Below are 18401 nucleotides of genomic sequence, written 5' to 3'. Positions count from 1 at the left end.
ATTTTACATGTTTTTTTTTTTTTCTTTTCTTTAGTGAAATTGTGTTTTGTAAATAAGTACTTAAATAAATAAAAAAACTAAAAAAAAAAACTGTGAATCACAGAAAAAAATACTTTAGCTATTTAATTTTATTTATTTTTCATTAAAATGTATTCACTTTAAATAAATTACAATATATAATTATGGGTTTAACAGGAATTGTAGTTGCTCAACACCACAGGATCAGTTGAAAAAAAAAGTCTTAACTCACAACTCCAGAGGTTCACGGAACGAGAAGGGGGAGGAAGGATGTGAACTTGCATGTTAGTAAAGGCAGGAGCAGGAATTCATTCAATTAATATTCATTTTCCCAGTCTTTCTTGTACCCACACTTTCTCTTTTTAATTGATGATGGTCGTGCCTCAGACTTAAGGTGCGTTCCATTCGACCGTAAGTGGACAGCGAAGTGGACTTCACAGGGTTTTCCGCCATCTTAAGTGAGATTCCAAACCGAAGGGAGCGAAAATGTTCAGTTTGAAGGGCACTGCGAACGGCATAGGGAATAAGGGAACATCGGTACTTCACTTCACAGGAAGTGGACGGGGAAAACTACCCAACTGTCATTGCGCACCGCGTCACCAGTTCGAAGTAATGATGGAGAAGAGCCGTTAAAGTTTTTTTTAAGGCTCTGAAATGAAGCGGTTCCAATAAATGTTGTTATTATTATACAAATTAGAGTGTTTATGAATGGTTATGTCGATTCATGTTACATTTGCATATTGTATTTTATGAATGAAAGTAAAACTGGCGAGGTGAAGCTCTGTCTTGTTTTATTTAATGTTACCACAGGATAGTTCAATATAGGCTGTGTGTGTGGGGAAAAAAGTGCGTGAGATAAAACCACAAAAATCTGTTAATGTGTTAACGGTCTAAACATATACATTTGGACTATATTTTTTTAGATACATACGTTTATATGTATTTTATATGTATTTAAATTTGAAAGTAAAATAAATTACAATATTTATTTATGTTAAATCATAATCTGCGTGACCCTGCCGTTGATTTGCTTTGATGATGTTCCAGGGCATTCCAAATGAGCGATTATTGTCAGCGAAGTCCACTTCAACGGATATACCGTGCTAATGAACATAAAGAGCATGTTGCCATATGGGAACACCGTGCGGTAGAGGGTTAAGGCCAAACACATTATACTGATACACATCTGGAGTACACGCAATTGTTTACTTTCACTTGAGATATAGCCAATTGTGTTTACATGAATACTCCACACAATGGACATTTTCACATAATTGCGCGTGTATTCGGCCATTCAAGTGCAATAAGACATGAAAGAAAATGTGTGATTGCATGCTGAGAGACATGGCTTTCTGTGCATGTGCTTATGCTACGGTTGGGGTACTTGAGATATAGCCAATTGTGTTTACATGAATACTCCACACGATGGACATTTTGACATTATTGTGCGTGTATTCGGCGATTCAAGTGCAATAAGACATGAAAGAAAATGTGTGATTGCATGCTGAGAGACATGGCTTTCTGCGCATGTGCTTATGCTACAGTTGGGTACTTGAGATATAGCCAATTGTGTTTACATGAATACTCCACACAATGGACATTTCCACATAATTGTGCGTGTATTCGGCCATTCAAGTGCAATAAGACATGAAAGAAAGTGTGTGATTGCATGCTGAGAGACATGGCTTTCTGTGCATGTGCTTATGCTACAGTTGGGGTACTCGCACTCATACTCATACAGGACTTTTGAAGTGACAGCAGCGTAAACCTTCTGCCACTGACTATAAATGTTAATCAAACAACAAAATAAAATGAAAATTACTCGCTGCTCTTGACAAAATCAGTTGACTAACTTAGTAGTAACAAAACTGAATAATTTATATTTAATGCAGTGAAGACTGTGTAGTGTTTTATTTTTAAATTTACTTATTAAATGGCTATAGTAGGCTATTTCTGCAGTAGTTTATATTAGCTATATAAACCTATCTGAAAAACTTTAATTATCGATTAAAACTTAAACTATCATTCGAATAGTTTTATTTTTGCTTGTTATTAATAATTAGACCTTCATTAACGTAAGCATTTTTTACTTACATTAGTTTAGTATTAGAGTTTGCTGATGTTTTGAAATATATATTTGTAAACAGTGGCAGTGTTACGTGTACGTGCTGGTAAGAGGAGACGTGAGACCAACTCAAATAAAGTATCCTTTTAATCTTGAACTTTTCAATGACAGGGTATATCCACACACGAAGTAAACTCAAATAATGACCGACAATAGACTGAACTCAAAGACAGACTTATAAAGCAAACTAATCAAGAGAACACAGGTGATACAGATAATGAGCAAACAAGGACTAATCACAGGACTAAACCAAATAACCACAAACAGACAGGGGAAGACAGCGGGAGAAACCAAATGACAAGCAGTGCAAAAACAAGGCAAAAGACACGAAACATAGGGCCACATATGACACTACCTCCCCCTCCCGGTAGGCGCGTCCCGCGCCGTGACGGAAACACCAGGGAGGGAGGGCGGGCGCCCTGGAGGCCGCTACGGGACAGGACCTTCCTGGTTTGGGGAAGCCTCCAGGGCGGGACAGGCAGCCATGGCGGATCAGGGGGCCATGGCCGGATCAGGAGTTCATATGACCATAGTGGGTCAGGAGGCCATGGCCGGATCAGGAGTTCATATGGCCGTAGTGGGTCAGGAGGCCATGGCCGGTTCAGAAGTTCATATGGCCATAGTGGGTCAGGAGGCCATGGTCGGATCATGAGATCATATGGCCATAGTGGGTCAGGAGGCCATGGCCGGGTCAGGAGTTCAAATGGCCGTAGTGGGTCAGGAGGCCATGGCCAGGTCAGAAGTTCATATGGCCATAGTGGGTCAAGGGGCCATGGCCGGATCAGGAGTTCATTTGGCCGTAGTGGGTCAGGAGGCCATGGCCGGTTCAGAAGTTCATATGGCCATAGTGGGTCAGGAGGCCATGGCCGGATCAGGAGTTCATATGGCCATAACTGGGCAGCCCCCGTGGCCTTGGCCCTAGTCCTTGACCAGGCCACGTGGACTAGGGGTATGTAGCCCCCCCCCAAAATTTTCTTGGGGAGATTCAGCAGTTCATAGGGGGGGTACTCTGGACGGCTGGCCGGAACCAGCTGAGACTCTGGACGGCAGGACGAGACCAGCGAAGGCTCTGGACGGCTGGACGGGGCCAGCGAAGGCTCTGGACGGCTGGATGGGACCAGCGAAGGCTCTGGACGGCTGGACGGGACCAGCGAAGGCTCTGGACGACTGGACGGGACCAGCGAAGGCTCTGGACGGCGCTCTTGAGGAGCGGGCTCTGGACGGCGCTCTTGAGGAGCGGGCTCTGGACGGCGCTCTTGAGGAGCGGTCTCTGGACAGCGCTCTTGAGGAGCGGGCTCTGGACGGCGCTCTTGAGGAGCGGGCTCTGGAGGGCGCTCTGGAGGCGCGGACACTGGAGGGCGCTCTGGAGGCGCGGACACTGGAGGGCGCTCTGGAGGCGCGGACACTGGAGGGCGCTCTGGAGGCGCGGACACTGGAGGGCGCTCTGGAGGCGCGGACACTGGAGGGCGCTCTGGAGGCGCGGACACTGGAGGGCGCTCTGGAGGCGCGGACACTGGAGGGCGCTCTGGAGGCGCGGACACTGGAGGGCGCTCTGGAGGCGCGGACACTGGAGGGCGCTCTGGAGGCGCGGACACTGGAGGGCGCTCTGAGGCGCGGACACTGGAGGGCGCTCTGGAGGCGCGGACACTGGAGGGCGCTCGGGAGGCGCGGACAGGATCAGCGGAGGATCAGGAAGGCTGGGCGGAACCAGCGGGAATTCTGGACGACTGGATGAGACTGGCGGAGATTCAGGACGGCTGGGCGAAACCAGCGGGAACTCAGGACGGCTGGGCGGAACCAGCGGGAACTCAGGACGGCTGGGCGGAACCAGCGGGAACTCAGGACGGCTGGGCGGAACCAGCGGGAACTCAGGACGGCTGGGCGGAACCAGCGGGAACTCAGGACGGCTGGGCGGAACCAGCGGGAACTCAGGACGGCTGGGCGGAACAATCTCTCCAAACCAGTCAATCAAATCCTCATCGACCATCTTGGCCGGGAAATCTGGAGCGCTGGCCATCCGGACTGAGGGATCCGGGTTAGCGGTCTCTTCGCTTGGGAGATCAGGTGCGGTGGTCAGCGGTGTTAGGCTGAGGAAGCCTAAGGAGCTCTGGAGGATAGCCGGATGTTTAGGGCGAGGCAGGCGGTCTGAACTGTTGGACCGGTATGTAGAGGCACTTGGCGTTGGGTGAGCCGGTGCGCGGTATTGTGTTTCTGAGGGGGTTGGACTTCGGATCGGGCCATCATTCTCAATTTGCTCTACTTCGAAACTGGAGCCATTTAAATAGAGAATAATATTAACTAACTCGACAAACGGGAAATCATGGACAGAGAGATCACAACGAATTGTATCCTCGTCCAACCCCAACAGCAACACAATACCAATGGAGGCGTCGGGCCAGCTCACCCGATGATAAAGCTCAAGAAAATCCTCCACATACCGCTCCAACTCCCGACCGCTCTGTCCTCAAGCTCCATAGACGTTCCTCAGCACTGCAGTTTGGGTCGGTCATTCTGTTACGTGTACGTGCTGGTAAGAGGAGACGTGAGACCAACTCAAATAAAGTATCCTTTTAATCTTGAACTTGACAATGACAGGGTATATCCACACACGAAGTAAACTCAAATAATGACCGACAATAGACTGAACTCAAAGACAGACTTATAAAGCAAACTAATCAAGAGAACACAGGTGATACAGATAATGAGCAAACAAGGACTAATCACAGGACTAAACCAAATAACCACAAACAGACAGGGGAAGACAGCGGGAGAAACCAAATGACAAGCAGTGCAAAAACAAGGCAAAAGACACGAAACATAGGGCCACATATGACAGGCAGCTTAAAATAATAAAAATACAATACTAATAATGTTACGGTATAACGTGCCGGATGGACGAGACGTGAGACAGGATACAAAAACACTATATACATTTAATAAATTTTTCAATAGAACAGGCTGGATAAGGTTGGAACACGGAGAATCTTCAACACACGAATCATACCTAGACATATACAAAGACCGACAGTAGATTGAACTCAAAGATAGGCTTATAAAGCTAACTAATAATTAAACACAGGTGAAACAGATCACGGTGACGAGGACTAAACCAAATGATAACAAAATGACAGGGGGAGACAATGGGAGAAACCAATTGAACAGACATGAACTGACAAAACTGTGACAAATAATAATAACAATAATAATAATCAATATTAAAAACTAACTAACTAAATAAATACCATACATCTTTGCATTTGCAAGCATTCAAAACACACTTTTAAGAAGTGTACTGTAAAAAAAAAATCTTTTTTTGCAGTATTGTACTTTATTTCAATGCAATGCACTAAAATCAATTAATTTATTTGGAGATGGGGATAAGTTTGACGAATATTACATATTGAGAATTATTACATAAAATATCAGTCATTGTTCTATAGTATGTTCTGTTCTAGAGCATTCAAAATGGCATTATTTAGAAAGCCATAACAATTACTTACAAACGTTGATTATTTTATAATAAGGAGTGAATTGTTCTTAATGGATATATGTGTGTTTTCTCCCTGTTTGTCAGGATTTTTGGTGTTGATAGTGTTGTGCCTCGTTTGTGTTCTCCCGGTCTTCACTGGACTGCAGATCATCTTCAACACATTCCAAGACATCTGTCCAACAAACATTTTTAGTGATGTTTACACTGATTCAACGCTTGGAAAAGACCTGTGGAAACAGTCCAGCAAAAACCAAGGTATGGAAAATGGCATCAAATCTTACAACGTTGCAGTCCTTCATGTTTCTTTCATTCCTGACCCTAAATCACATTTACAGCGCATTTACACGTATTGAAGCCATTTTACAAATTGAAATGCATTAAATAAAAAAAATGTTCGCAATGGCATAGCAATAGCAGAGATAAAACACCCAAAATGCTCTTGACAACAGCACCAGCCTTAAAAATATAAGTGTGTCTTTGGTGCATCCTATGATAAATGAGATCCTTTTCCTTCAAAGATTATCCCTGTTTGCAAAATGAAAAACTGCCAGGATGTATGAAAATGTACACTTGATGAACAGCACTTTTATTTTTTAAACAAGTGTTACATTTCCACTACAACCAGTAGATAGTGCATAAAGGTAAAATATGTTTTAGAAAACATAATTTTAAATGATCAAAGATGGATCATAATTATTGCAAATATTATTTAGCACCAAAATGTCAAGTGATTGAACTAAAGTGTTAATTTATTTAATTAATGAAAAGTTACACTTCAGGTGATCCATCACATTTGACTACCGTTGAGTTTAAAACAATTATTAATTAACAAAAGAGGAAAATAAATAATTTATATACAATAAAGAAAGAATCGGCTTTCTTTGTATTTATTTTATATTAATAATAAAAAATGCTGTGTGTACTGAATTTTGCTAACTGACACTTGATTGCTTCCTTTCCCCATGAACCGCACAATGGGGAGACCAAAGCCTGTCACAATTCAGATTTTCAGCGGCTCTGGGATGATCATATCAAGTTTAGAAATATCAACCTGCACATACTATTATTATTATTTTTTTTTTAATCATGTTTTAGATCTGTTAAACCAACCAAAATCTCAACTTTACAGCTACCATTTACTATAAGCAGCTAAATATGAGTTTGTTGAGGGAAAACTAATAATTAATAGTGAATATGTTTTGTTTTTTTCTTCACTATTATTGGCATATAGTTGTTTTGTAGTGCATTTTTTTTAAGGATATCATTAACTGTTTAGCTTTTGCTGTCAGTAGGTGTAACACGCAATGATGATGGTCATGTTATGAGGATTGTGCTGCTGGGAAAGACCGGTGTTGGGAAAAGTGCAACTGGAAACACTATACTGAGAAGAGTGACTTTTAAATCAGAGATGACTTCACGCTCATTGACCAGAGAGTGTCAGAAAGATATGACTGAGTTCAACAGAAGACGGATATCTGTGATTGACACTCCAGGCCTGTTTGATACTGGAGTTGATAATGATGAGACCAAAAAAGAGACAGTGAAGTGCATCTCAATGGTGTCTCCTGGTCCACATGTGTTTCTGCTGGTGATTCAACTGGGACGATTCACTCAAGAGGAGAAAGATACAGTGAAGATGATCCAGGAGATGTTTGGTGATCAATCCAGAATGTACACCATGGTGCTTTTCACCAGAGGAGATGATCTGAGAGGAAAAAGCATTGAAGACTTTATTGAAGAAAATGATAGTTTACAGTACCTCATCCAGCAGTGTGGTAACAGATACCATGTGTTCAATAACATCGAGACTGAAGATCAGATGCAGGTTTCTAAGCTTCTGGATAAGATTGACCGTATGGTGGCAGCAAATGGAGGGAGTTTCTACACCAATGAGATGTTCCAGCAGGCGGAGGAGAACATCAAAGAAGAACAAGAGAGAATACTGAAAGAGAAAGATGAAGAGATCAAGAGAAGAGAAGAGGAGCTGAGAATCAAATATGAAGCAGAAATAGAGCAAATTAAGAAAAAAAATGAAAATGATTTTGAAGAACAAAGACAAAACCTGAAAGAAAAATTAGAGAAAGAAAAACAAGAACTCAAAGAGAAAATCTACCATGAAACCAGAGAACAAGCAGAACGTGAATATCGTGAAAAATTTGAAAAAGAAAAATCAAAGCTAGCTTGGGATTGGTTTTGCTATATTTTAGGTTTTGTGACTGCAACGATTCTGTTTCTGATTTGCATATATAAGTAAGCTAAATTCAGTAAAATGTTGGGAAATCATCATAATAAGACATCTGTGCATGATGATTTTTTATAAGACTTGCTTGAAGAAATTCTTTAATACTTCTTAAGTTTTTTTTTTAAACTCTATTTCTTTGTAGATTCCCCCTGCAACAATAAATATTAAGTCTAAGTGTAATCCACTAGAATGTAATTCTAGTATGTAGTTTAGTATGTAGACATGCAGAGAGGAGAACGAGAGAGCTGATCAGAACAATTGAGCTAATGATTTCAGCAATTACAGTTAATTCATTGATAAACCATGTTATTAATACTTTGAAGTGTATATTGTGTGTGTGTGTGTGTGTGTGTGTATACACTGGTTGTTGCCTTTGCTACGTTGTTTGTTTGCCACCGCGATTATGTAATTTACTCGTAAACAGCGTTTATACAGACTGTGCTTCAAGTTATCCTAAAAATAACTTAAATCAATGCAAATTCGTCATGTGATCGGACCGAGGGAGACCAGATAGTGCCCCAGATCACCGTGAGGTCTGGGGTTCCTCTGGCTGCGCTGGAGTGTGACCTACATCGACTGACAGGGACAGTGCAGGACGAGGAGCCGCAAGAGGCTAATCACAGGATCCCCGATTGATCGTGTTTCATCACACGCTAAATAGAGGTATATTGTTTGATTTATTTGTACTCAGAAGAGTGATGAGACCAATTTTCAGTTTCTCTGGCCACCATGAACACACATAATATCAGTTCATACAGTTCATAAGTGATCTGACAACCAAAGTGATATTTTTTGTACAGTTCATTTCAAGTGTGTTTCTTACTTAATTTATTCAAAGTGTATTTTACATTCTGGTCATTTCAGTAATTCAGATGTCCGTTACATTTCCCATTTGGGCTTAAATTTGCATCAAACTTGAAATAATTTTGATTGTTTATTATTTCAAAACTTTGTGTGGTAATCTGTTTTTATACTTTTCATCAAATTTTAAATAAATCTGTGATATTTTTCTACTTGTCCCAGTGTTTTATTCATTCAAACGAGTTTATAAAAGATACAGTAAATGAGAAGAATATCTATTTTATTCAAAGTAACTTTCTAAAATACAATTAGTGAATTCAGTGACTCCTGTTTACTTTCACACAGGTTGTGTGTGAAAAAAGTTTTGCTTCAGTACATAGCATTGGCATTTACAAACTGTATTAATTTATGGATTCATTTAGCATGAGATGTTCAGAAAAACAGAAGTAATCAGGATGGGGCAAATTTTGCACTGCATTATTGCAGTGCAATATTGCCTTCTCTTCATCTTTTCACTGTAATCTGGTGTCTAAAGAACCTTTCTGTTTCACAAACTTTTCTTTATTGCAAAATAAGGTTCTTTGGTTCTCTTATAAAAAGGTAAGAAAGAAATGGTTCTTTAAAAGAACATTTGACTGAATGGTTCTCTGTGAAACCAAAAATGGTTTTCTATGACATTGCTGTGAAGAACCTTTTAAAGCATCTTTATTCCTGGACGCTGGAGCAATGGCTTTTCACTGCTCCGGTGTGTGTTCTCACTGTGTGTGTGTGTGTGTGTGTGTGTGTGTGTGTGTGCACCTGGTATTCATCACATTGTGGGGACCAAATGTCCCCACAAGGATAGGAATACCAGTAGATTTTGACCTTGTGGGGACATTTCTCAGGTCCCCATGAGGAAACAGGCTTATAAATCATGCACAATGAGTTTTTTTGAGGAAGTAAAAGTGTGCACAATCTCCTGTGAGGGCTAGGTTTAGGTGTAGGGTAGGTGTAGGGCGATAGAAAGTACGGTTTGTACAGTATAAAAACCATTACGCTTATGGAATGTCCCCATAAAACATGTAAACCCAACATGTGTGTGTGTGTGTGTGTGTGTGTGTGTGTGTGTGTGTGTGTGTGTGTGTGTGTGTGTGTGTGTGTGTGTGTGTGTGTGTGTGTGCGTGTGTGTGTGTGTGTGTGTTCACTACTCAACTGCTTTTTTGTGGGTTAAATGCGGAGCACCAGTTTTGAGTGTGGATCACCATACTTCACAATACTTCACAACTTTCACTTTCGACTTTCACTGATGGGTCTGAATTTATGATTGTCATGTTTTTGTGAATTCATAGACACTAAACACACCGGCTGTTTGTCCTCCAGACAGAAAAGTTTGAGTTTCTCACTGTGTAAACTGCAGATCTCCTCAGATCGCCTCTCATTTCTTTTCACTGGGTGTGTTCAAACAGGTCAGATGAGATGATCAGGGTTACTTCAGGTTACATTTTAACGAAATGTATTTAAAATTAACATTCCTCTAAACACACACGCACTGATAATAAAATACTGAAGACAATTTTATTTATTGCTTTTTATTAGTTGTTGAGTGTTTTGAGTTTCTTCAGTGTCTGTCATGATCATTATCAGAATGATTTTTACCGACACCGCAAGCGAAAACTAAACTTACAAACATGTAAACAATTACTCAAGTAGAAGTGAAAGTAATATTTTTAATATTAATATTTATTTTCCATGCCCCTAAACATGACACAGTGTAAAACGAAATGTGATTGGTTACTTTACCCATCAGTCATATAGCCTTTTGGGCGGGCCTTTGCCATTCAAAGCAGCCAAGGTTTCCAGATCTTCTGTCCTCACTCTTCAGTCTGAAAATCTAGCTATGCGAGACTATGGCCTTATAGTGACTACTTTTACTTCATCTTGATGGCTAAATGATCCGCCTGCATTAGAAACACAGCGCTACTTTTCAGAAGTTTTAATTTACTTTTGCAAGCAATGTATTACTTAAAAATCTTATATTGGACAAATGTTCTGCATGTGCTGTATACTATCCTAAATAATTTAAAATGTTGAGATACTTTAACTGGTAAATTGACAATTCAGTTCTTAAGTTTTTATAACAGATTGTTAGTTCAACGAACCAACACTTTCCAATGTAAATAACTTGAAATGTCTTGTTTGTTCAACAAGACAAAATCAGCATTTTTATGGCAATGAGTTACCATTAGTTCTTTAAGTTCAGTCAAATTGTACAGTTTGTCAATGGAGGGCTAGTGACGTCTCAGAACTTCTTTAAAATATTTCCTTTTCAAAGATGACTTATATATGATATATGGTTTATAACAACATGACATTAATGAAACATACATTTTCAATTCCAGGTCAACTGTCCCTGTAATATTAGCCCTTATGTGACTAAGGAAGAAACACAATTTTTGAAAGATCCAAGAAAAAGAGTAAAGAGTGGGATCAATGTTTAATAAAGTTAGGTATAATAAAACAGACAAAAATGTTGTACAACAAAATTATACTAATACAGATTAGCTACATTTTTAAACTATAAAATAACTACTTCTGTGCATATGAGAGAGCATTTCATCACCATTTTTTGGGGACATTTTCATACACAGCATTTGTCTTTAAATTCTGAAAGAAAAAATGCATTAAAAAAATTTAATCATCAATGTTGTTCATGCAGCAGAAATCAATAGCAACAGACTTCGGCACTCACTTAGCAGTCCTACTGTCTTTACAATGGCAGTCTAATTATTTAAAAATGACTTTGCACGGGTTGAAAAAATATGATTGTAAACAAAACCAAATTTAGGCCACAGATCACATCACAAGCAAAAATACAAAAACGCATCACATTGCAACTCCATTGATTTAAATGGAAGCAATCAAATGATAAACTACGCACACCCAGTGTAAACGCGAGATTAACAAAGCAAGAATTATCATAGTTTTAAGTACATTGTATATGTGCTAAAACATTTTGGCTTGCACTGATGAAGTTTTGCAAATCTGGTAAAAAGTTCTTCTAAATAATAGCCCTGCAAACTAAAAAGACTTTTGCTGAGGTGCAAAGAGCAGCCTTTGTTAATGTAATGTAGCATAAAAACACGGTTAAATACTCTTTTTGATGTGCTCCACAAACACAGAAGATAGTGCTTGAGTTGCTAAACCACAAACGTCTCTACATTGACTGTCTGGTCTTGCAAACTTCAATCAGTAAACTTCAATCACACTAACTGACTGCAACAACATCTTTTAGCTACTTACTGTTTTTCGTGTTGTTGGTTTGCATAATGCAGAATCCGTTCTGTCTTCCTCCTGTGTCTCGACTGCATTAACAATAATCACAGATGCATTAAAATGACAACATTTCATTATTAATGGAAATTAGCTGTCTTAAAATGATACCTATTTGTACATATCAATTGCTTGTTCCCCTGACCTGTTTTTCGACATTTCATGCAAATGCAGCAGATCACGACCACAGCTACAATCAACAGAGATCCAGCCGAGATCAGCACTATGTACAATAAAGGTAGGCCCTGATCTGTAATAGACGAAATAGAACATCTACAACAAACTTGAAACATCAGATCTGTATAATTAGGAGTAAACCGACATTAATATAAGCGTACCTGCAGACGTGTGACAGAGTTGAGTGATGTTGAGATGTCTGGTCTGGTTGCTGATGGGGTTGTTGAGCACACAGCTGTAGGTGTTTCTATCCTCATAGTCCACCTCCAGAGGTAGAGAGAGACTGATGCTGAAATCAGTCACACTGATGCTGGACAATAAACTGTTTTCTTTGTACCAAGAGAGAGTTGCATCACTCACATTCCCAGCTGAACACACCACTGAACAATTTGATGACGAAGAATACTGTGAAGAGTTACTGCTGATCACAGGAACAGGCAGAACACCATAGACAGCGAGATTGAAATGCTTGGTTGCATGATTGATGTTTAGTTTATAACATCCAGAATCTTCAGTTCTTGTGTTTATAATGGTCAGAGATCCAGTTTGACTGTCTAGCTTCAGTCTGTCTCTGAATCTCCCATCAAGAACATCATCATATACAGCCATGCTGTCATCTATTAGATCAATCTCCGCTATTAAAGTGTTTTCAGGTCCAAACCTCCACAGAAACAGATCCTCATCCATCATTTCAGTAAGATTAGAGTTTAGAGTGACTGAATCACCCTCCATCACTGACTGAATTCCATTCATTTCAGCAGAAAACACACCTAAAGAACATGAACAGAAACATTAAGACCATTGCTGGTTTTCACACTGGCTGGACATACTCTCTATGATAAGACTGGGCTGGACACGGACTTGAAATTGTGGAAACAAAGGTTTCGAAAGGAGATGTTTGCAGCAGATTCTTTAAAATGTTATTCACAATAGCTGCGCATCCATTGTGCAAAAACTCCCATATGTCGCAAAAACGGTTTCACGCTCGCATGAGGTGGTTTTACAGGCAATTTGAAAAATAAATATTTCACAAAACAGCAATAGAAATGTTATATATATATATATATATATATATATATATATATATATATATATATATATTCTTTTTTTTTTTTGCTTCGTTTTCTTTATTCTTATTATTATTATTATTTTTTTTTTCTTTCTTTTTTTAGTATTTAGTACTGCCCTTCAGTAGCTATAGTAGATATTTACATGCTTTGCAGTTAGGTTGCATTTACCATGAACTTCAAAAAGTTTTGTCACTGTGTCTTTTTTTATACATTTGACTATTACTTTCTCTTGTGGAATATCTTATTCTGGTCAGTAATAATAAAAAAAGAAGCTTAATGTAAAAAAATAAAAATAAAACATGCATTTTGTGTGATCCCTCTTATTTTGTGTGTTCTAATTTACTTTTGACCTCAACTTTAATGACTTAGTTGTTTAGATTTCAACAATGTGCATAAGTAGTTCACATATTAAAATGTAACTGGTAACGCTTACACACTGAAATCAGATGGTTAAATGCGTTTACAGTTATTTATTACTGGCAAAGTTCGCAATTATTGTGAATCACTTACGCTGGCGTAGATGTGCCTGGTCGTAGCTGTAGTTGGTGCAACAGGTGTCAATATGTATTAAAATTCTGGAGGAGGTTAAACCTTTTAACTTTTACCACTGTTTGAAATTGTTAATTGCTTCTTGACTAATGAATTTATTACTTCTGTTCTTGCTTATCATTACTACTGATTTTTTTTATTAGCCGTTTTGCCATTTGTATTTTCAGTAACAATTCTTGAAATTAATATATTAAAAAATAAACACACACAAACACAAAAACAATGTGTTTTAGAAAGCGCTTTCTGGTGCCCTGCTGAGGTTCTTTATAGAAATTTCCATTCTTTTTCTTGACATTTAAAAACATTATTAGGACTTTTTCCAGGCCTGTAAATTACAATTTAAACAGAGACAACGGCAAGCGAAAGCTGTAGTTTTTATTTTATTAATTTTTTTTTTTTTTTTTTTTATTAAAATATAAAGTCATAATAATGCTTAAACTTACCAGTCAGATGGCACCAGCACAAACAGAGCAAACTAAGCATGTGAAACATTTCTTTACCCGTTCAGTGTCTGATCTAAAATGACTATTCACTGATCTGGTGTGAGTCCTCCCACCAAAGAGTTTGACCCACATATAGTTCACACAATAATCTTTTGGCTTTAATTAAGACTTTAACTGTTGAAATAGTAAAAAAAAAAAAAAAAAAAAAAAAAAATAGATAGATAGATAGATAGATAGATAGATAGATAGATAGATAGATAGATAGATAGAGGACCTTCATTTTTCAACACAATAACGATCCGAAGCACACATCCAAATCAACAAGGAATGGCTCCACCACAAGAAAATTTAAGTTTTGGAATGGCCCAGCCAGAGCCCAGACCTGAATCTGATTGAAAATCTGTGAGGTGATCTGAAGAGGGCTGTGCACAGGAGATGCCCTCGCAATCTGACAGATTTGGAGCGTTTTTGCAAAGAAGAGTGGGCAAATATTGACAAGGGCTGTAATAAAATCAAAAGGTGCATCAGCACAGTATTAGTGTAAAGATGTGCACACTTACGCAACCACATTATGTTAGTTTTCTTTATTTTTTAGTTCCCCGCACCTAAAAAAAAAAAAAATAAAAAAAAAATGTGAGTTTGTTTTTTTATGAAATTGTACAGGTTAAGTTTTCATTAAAGGTGGAAAACGTTCTGAAAGGATTCATTGTGGTTTGATTTTTTTTTTTTTTTACAACACAGAAACATTGCATTTTAACAGGGGTGTGTAGACTTTTTATATCCACTGTATATATGGTCTACCATCTCATATTGCCAGTGTTACTCTAGATCAGGGATATCCAACCTTTTTTTCATTCAAGAGCTACTTTTTTTAAATGAAAGTGGCTGAGAGCTACCCATGTTACTCAATACTTTAATGTCTTAAATAATGTATCTGTCCAAACTGTTATACATTGTATAACATGATATAATGCATGCTAAAGTGTGCTGAAAAAATTCAAAAGGTATTGATACACACATTAAAATAATTTCATAAAGGCCACATTTTAAAGTAACACAAATATTCATAGCATGTTATCTAAATAGACATGTACAACATGTTCAAATAAAGTTTTGACCAAAAAAAAAAAGTTTTATAAAATGATAATCCTGATATTTTAGCCTTTTAAAAATATATATATAAAACATAATTTATAAAAGGATGAGTCAGAATAATACATTATATTTTATCTTATCGATAAACAGTTCTACAAAAGCTAATAAGCTTTTTAAAATTCTCAAAACATCAGAAAATATGAAACTGTAAATCCACTGACAGCAGGTGGCGCATACAGAACAGCAGAAATAAAGCTGTTTTCCCAGTTGCTGTTGTAAACAAAGCAGTGCTGCACTTATAAGCACTGCTTTATTAAGCATTACGTGGTGGTAAGATGAAAAAAAAATACCATTGAAACTTTTCTGAAAACATCATACAATTAACTCAATCTTACATTATTTCATGTAATTTCTCTCAGCAGCCTGCCTTCTGTCATATTTTCACATGAAACGAAACCTACTCTGTGTGTTGAGCCTGCGTGGAACTCTTTTTCAAATTGCGATAATCAAACACAGATTTAATAATAATTAAAATGCTAAACGGGATAAATAACCCTAAATATTAGTCAAAACAAATAATTGATTTTAATTGGATGGGCTGTCTTTGTTAGCTCACTCTGTATGAATGAAAAGTATATCTTGGCGAGCTACCTAGCTGCAACCTGGCTACAAGTTACTGTAGCTTGCAAGAGAGTTGGAAACCCTGCTCTAGTAGCTCATCTGAGTCAAACTGAAACCTTCTGCGGTCAGTTTTCTTCAGAAACTGTGGTTTGATGTGCTGGGTGGACAAAGATACCATATGTGGCCATTTGATTGTTCTGTGTTCAGTTTCTAGATGAAGAGCTATTACAGAGCTGTTTAGAGCTTTCAATGAACCTCACAGCCTTCTTGTCTAGATAAAACTGCTTCACGGTTAAATAAAGTACTGAATCAATCCATGAATACAGTCAACATTTCTATAGCCCAAACAAGAGTCTGTTCACTGCAAAGCCAATGGGTGAAGCTAGACAGTCAGACTACACCCTAACTCCATTACCCTATTGCTAAACATTAGTCCACCCTTTAGGTTAAAAGAAGTGGAGTTAGACTAGATCAGGGGTGCCCAACCCTGTTCCTGGAGATCTACTGTCCTGCAAAGTTCAGCTCCAACCCTGATTAAACACACCTGAACCAGCTAATTCATCTCTTAAGTAGCACTTGATCCTTTCAGACAGCTGTGTTGGAGCAGGGCTGGAACAAAAATCTGCAGGTAGGTAGATCTCCAGAAGCAGGGTTGAGCAGCCCTGGACTAGATCAAGCTCACTGTGTTCAGAGAGAGGGAACTATTTTTTTCTCAGCAATGGGCACCATTTAAAAAAAAGATTACAGTGAAAGTGTGGAGTTGCAACATTCACCAGCAGGTGCTAGAAGGTAAAGATTATACACAAAGACTGTTTCCAAAATCCTATACTTTCTTGAGTACATTTTCGAATAAGTAAATACTCTGTGACATATTACAAAATATTGATATTCCTACTGGCATTTACTGACACTGTTTAAGGGGTAAATGAATTTATCAGAGTCAGAAATTCAAATAACACACACACACACACACACACTGGTTTACATGTTTTATGGGGACATTCCATAGGCGTAATGGTTTTTATACTGTACAAACCGTATTTTCTATGGCCCTACACCAAAACCTAGCCCTCACAGGAGATTGTGCACACTTTTACTTACTCTATAAAACTCATTGTGCATGATTTATAAGCCTGTTTCCTCATGGGGACCTAAGAAATGTCCCCACAAGGTCAAAATTTACTGGTATTCAGTGTTGGTCATCTTACTTTAAAAAAGTAATTAGTTACAGTTACAAATTACTTCTCCCAAAAAGTAATTGAGTTAGTAACTCAGTTACCACATTGTAAAAGTAATTAGTTACTCAGCAAAGTAACTGTGACGTTGTTTTTTATGTTCTATAACGCTATTACGTTCTATAACATCTTTAATATCAAAGATGTTTATATTAACTGATTGAAAAATAAAAACACTATATACAGTATTATAGAACATTTGGTATTTATTTGAGCTCAATAGATTGCAGCCTGCTATATGATATGCATAGAAATAAAAACATATAAAAAATAAATATTGTGCAAAATAAAGACACACAAATGTAAACTTGGGTAAAAAAAACAAAGGAAAACCTGGCCATTAGTGCAAATCTCTGTAACTGTATATTAGGCCTACTGCACAATAAACAGAACACTATCCAACTCTTAAATATTCAGTACAGTAACAAAATTAAATATTGAAAATAAATAATGTTCACATGTGTGTTGTGTGTTGATGTGAGGTGCTTCATAAGATTTGAGTTGCTTGAGGCAGACGTCGATAAAGTCTTTTTTCCTGGGCATAGCGTGCATGTAACATAAACATTCTTGCCTTTAATTTCAATTAACGAGAAGTAGTGCCGGTACTTCCAGTTCGCGAACGCTACCTTTGAATTTCCCCGGCTCGTCGCCATTGTCACTCACGCTGTCTTGTGTTGGTAGTCAGAGGAGCGTGCAGTGACTGAGACAGCGTGAGCAGGGCACCGCCCACCCAGCCAATCATCATCGCATTTGCAACGGTGTCATCATCCCCACCCCTGCTCTCTCCAGGCAGCTGATGTGTAGCCAAAGCATGACACCTCGCGCTTTATTCAACCAAATTTTAGTAACGCGACACTTTACATTCTCAGTAAAGATAACGGCGTTGCAACGATGGGAAGAGTAATTAATTAGATTACTCCGTTACTGAAAAATGAACTCCGTTACTAACGCCGTTATACTTAAACGGCGTTACTGCCAACACTGCTGGTATTACTGTACTTGTGGGGGCATTTGGTCCCCATAACGTGATAAATACCAGGTACACACATACCCACAGACAGTTAGACTTTTATTTGTGCATGTAACATGAGCCGATCTATGTAAATTGTGGTGAATGCATCTTCTGACGGAGCTTCAAATGCTTTTGGCTGCTTTATTTTATACTAAACACCAGATAGCGCTGTATTCGACACTCATGAAGCTTTTAATCTTTTCCGAAAAGTATG

General features: G+C 38.5%; 3 protein-coding genes across 3 annotated transcripts in view; 2 read left to right on the top strand and 1 right to left on the bottom strand.

Moving 5' to 3' along the window:
• Window positions 1–18401, top strand: part of LOC141330426 (uncharacterized) — a 392843-nt gene that overhangs the window by 256763 nt on the left and 117679 nt on the right. The window lies entirely within an intron of this gene.
• On the top strand, window positions 6955–8043 carry LOC141346287 (GTPase IMAP family member 4-like). The gene is made up of 2 exons (XM_073851179.1): window positions 6955–7771; window positions 8018–8043. The coding sequence occupies exons 1-2, from the start codon at window positions 6955–6957 to the stop codon at window positions 8041–8043; spliced, it is 843 nt and encodes a 280-aa protein (XP_073707280.1).
• Window positions 12137–13070, bottom strand: LOC141330539 (SLAM family member 5-like). The gene has a single exon (XM_073835533.1). The coding sequence runs from the start codon at window positions 12913–12915 to the stop codon at window positions 12292–12294; it is 624 nt and encodes a 207-aa protein (XP_073691634.1). The 5' UTR covers window positions 12916–13070; the 3' UTR covers window positions 12137–12291.

Source organism: Garra rufa, chromosome 1 (genome assembly GCF_049309525.1).
Source record: "Garra rufa chromosome 1, GarRuf1.0, whole genome shotgun sequence".
NCBI classification, from domain to species: Eukaryota; Metazoa; Chordata; class Actinopteri; order Cypriniformes; family Cyprinidae; genus Garra; species Garra rufa.
Note: the sequence above shows the minus strand (reverse complement) of the source record. Positions and strands in the feature narration are given on the sequence as shown.

Excerpts from the sequence above, each read along its gene's own strand:
- LOC141330539 (XM_073835533.1), bottom strand. The coding sequence starts at position 12,915 with ATGAATGGAATTCAGTCAGTGATGGAGGGTGATTCAGTCACTCTAAAC.
- LOC141346287 (XM_073851179.1), top strand. The coding sequence starts at position 6,955 with ATGAGGATTGTGCTGCTGGGAAAGACCGGTGTTGGGAAAAGTGCAACT. Across the intron at positions 7,772-8,017 it reads AACCAGAGAACAAGCAGAAC|ATTCCCCCTGCAACAATAAA; the intron begins GTGAATATCGTG and ends ATTTCTTTGTAG.